General features: G+C 38.1%; 1 protein-coding gene across 1 annotated transcript in view; it reads right to left on the bottom strand.

Annotated features, from left to right (window-relative positions):
* Positions 1-3: 3 nt before the first annotated feature.
* HELRODRAFT_91852 (hypothetical protein) overlaps positions 4-1,122 on the bottom strand; it is a gene marked incomplete at both ends in the record, with an annotated part of 31,684 nt that continues 30,565 nt past the window's right edge. The window contains one exon of the mRNA XM_009013250.1: positions 4-1,083. Coding sequence (XP_009011498.1) covers positions 4-1,083 — 1,080 coding nt within the window. The remainder of the gene's footprint in view (positions 1,084-1,122) is intronic.

Genomic DNA, 1,122 nt, shown 5'->3' on the forward strand with positions numbered 1-1,122 from the left:
GCACTTGGGCAGAGGAGGTACTCCCAAAATCATGTCTGCTGCTTTCTCTGCCATCATTATTACCGGAGCGTTCAAGTTACCACTGAGAATGCTTGGCATGATTGAAGCATCGACCACTCTCAGTTTGTCTATTCCTAAAACACGACATTTTGAATCTACAACTGCACTTTTATCGTTTTCAGAGCCCATTTTGGCAGTACCGCAGGGATGATACGCAGTTTCAGAAGTACTCCTTACAAAACTGTCAATCTCATCATTTGAATTTAGCCTTAAATTTTTATCTAAAACCTCTTCTCTAAATTCGTCAAATGCTTTTTGAGAAAAGATTTCTGTTGTGAGACGAACGCAGGCTCTAAAATCTACAATATCTTGTTCAGTTTGTAAATAGTTTGGATTAATCAGAGGTGAATCAAATGGATTTGTTGACTTAAGTTTCAAATTACCTCTACTGGTGGCTCTCATTGTTCCGCTATGTCCTTGAAAGGCGTGACATGTACCCATTTTTTGTCCGTGATCAATCACCACAGATGGCAAAAAGTGGATTTGAATGTCAGGATGTGCGACCTTGGAACTACTTCGGAAAAAACTACCTGCCTCCATATGCGTGGTAGAAGCTGCACCAGATTTTGTAATAAACCACTGAAGACCTGTCGTTACCATGTTCCAAGGAAATTTCCACTGATATTTGTATAGAGTCACAGGTTTCGAACATTTGTATTGAATGTAAACTTCTAAATGATCTTGTAAATTTTCTCCAACCCCAGGTAAATTTGCAGCACAAGGAATTCCTAACTTTCTCAATTCATCGGCATTACCGATTCCAGATAGCAGTAGAAGTTGTGGTGAATTGATTGAACCACCGCACAAAATTACTTCTTTGCGAGCCCTGGCATATTTCGTCGCATCGTTTTGCTTGTATTCAACACCAACAGCCTTGGAGCCTTCAACGATCACTTTCGTTGCCATCGAATTTGTGGAAATTTTCAAATTTTTATACTTTGATAAAATTGGATGAATGTAAGCCATGGAAGCATTGCATCTTACACCATTTTTTATGGTCATGTCAAAATGTCCAAATCCTTCCTGCATATAGAAAATTATATTATAATATTTTAAATATTT

The sequence above is a fragment of the Helobdella robusta genome (genome assembly GCF_000326865.2).
Source record: "Helobdella robusta unplaced genomic scaffold HELROscaffold_114, whole genome shotgun sequence".
Classification (NCBI taxonomy): domain Eukaryota; kingdom Metazoa; phylum Annelida; class Clitellata; order Rhynchobdellida; family Glossiphoniidae; genus Helobdella; species Helobdella robusta.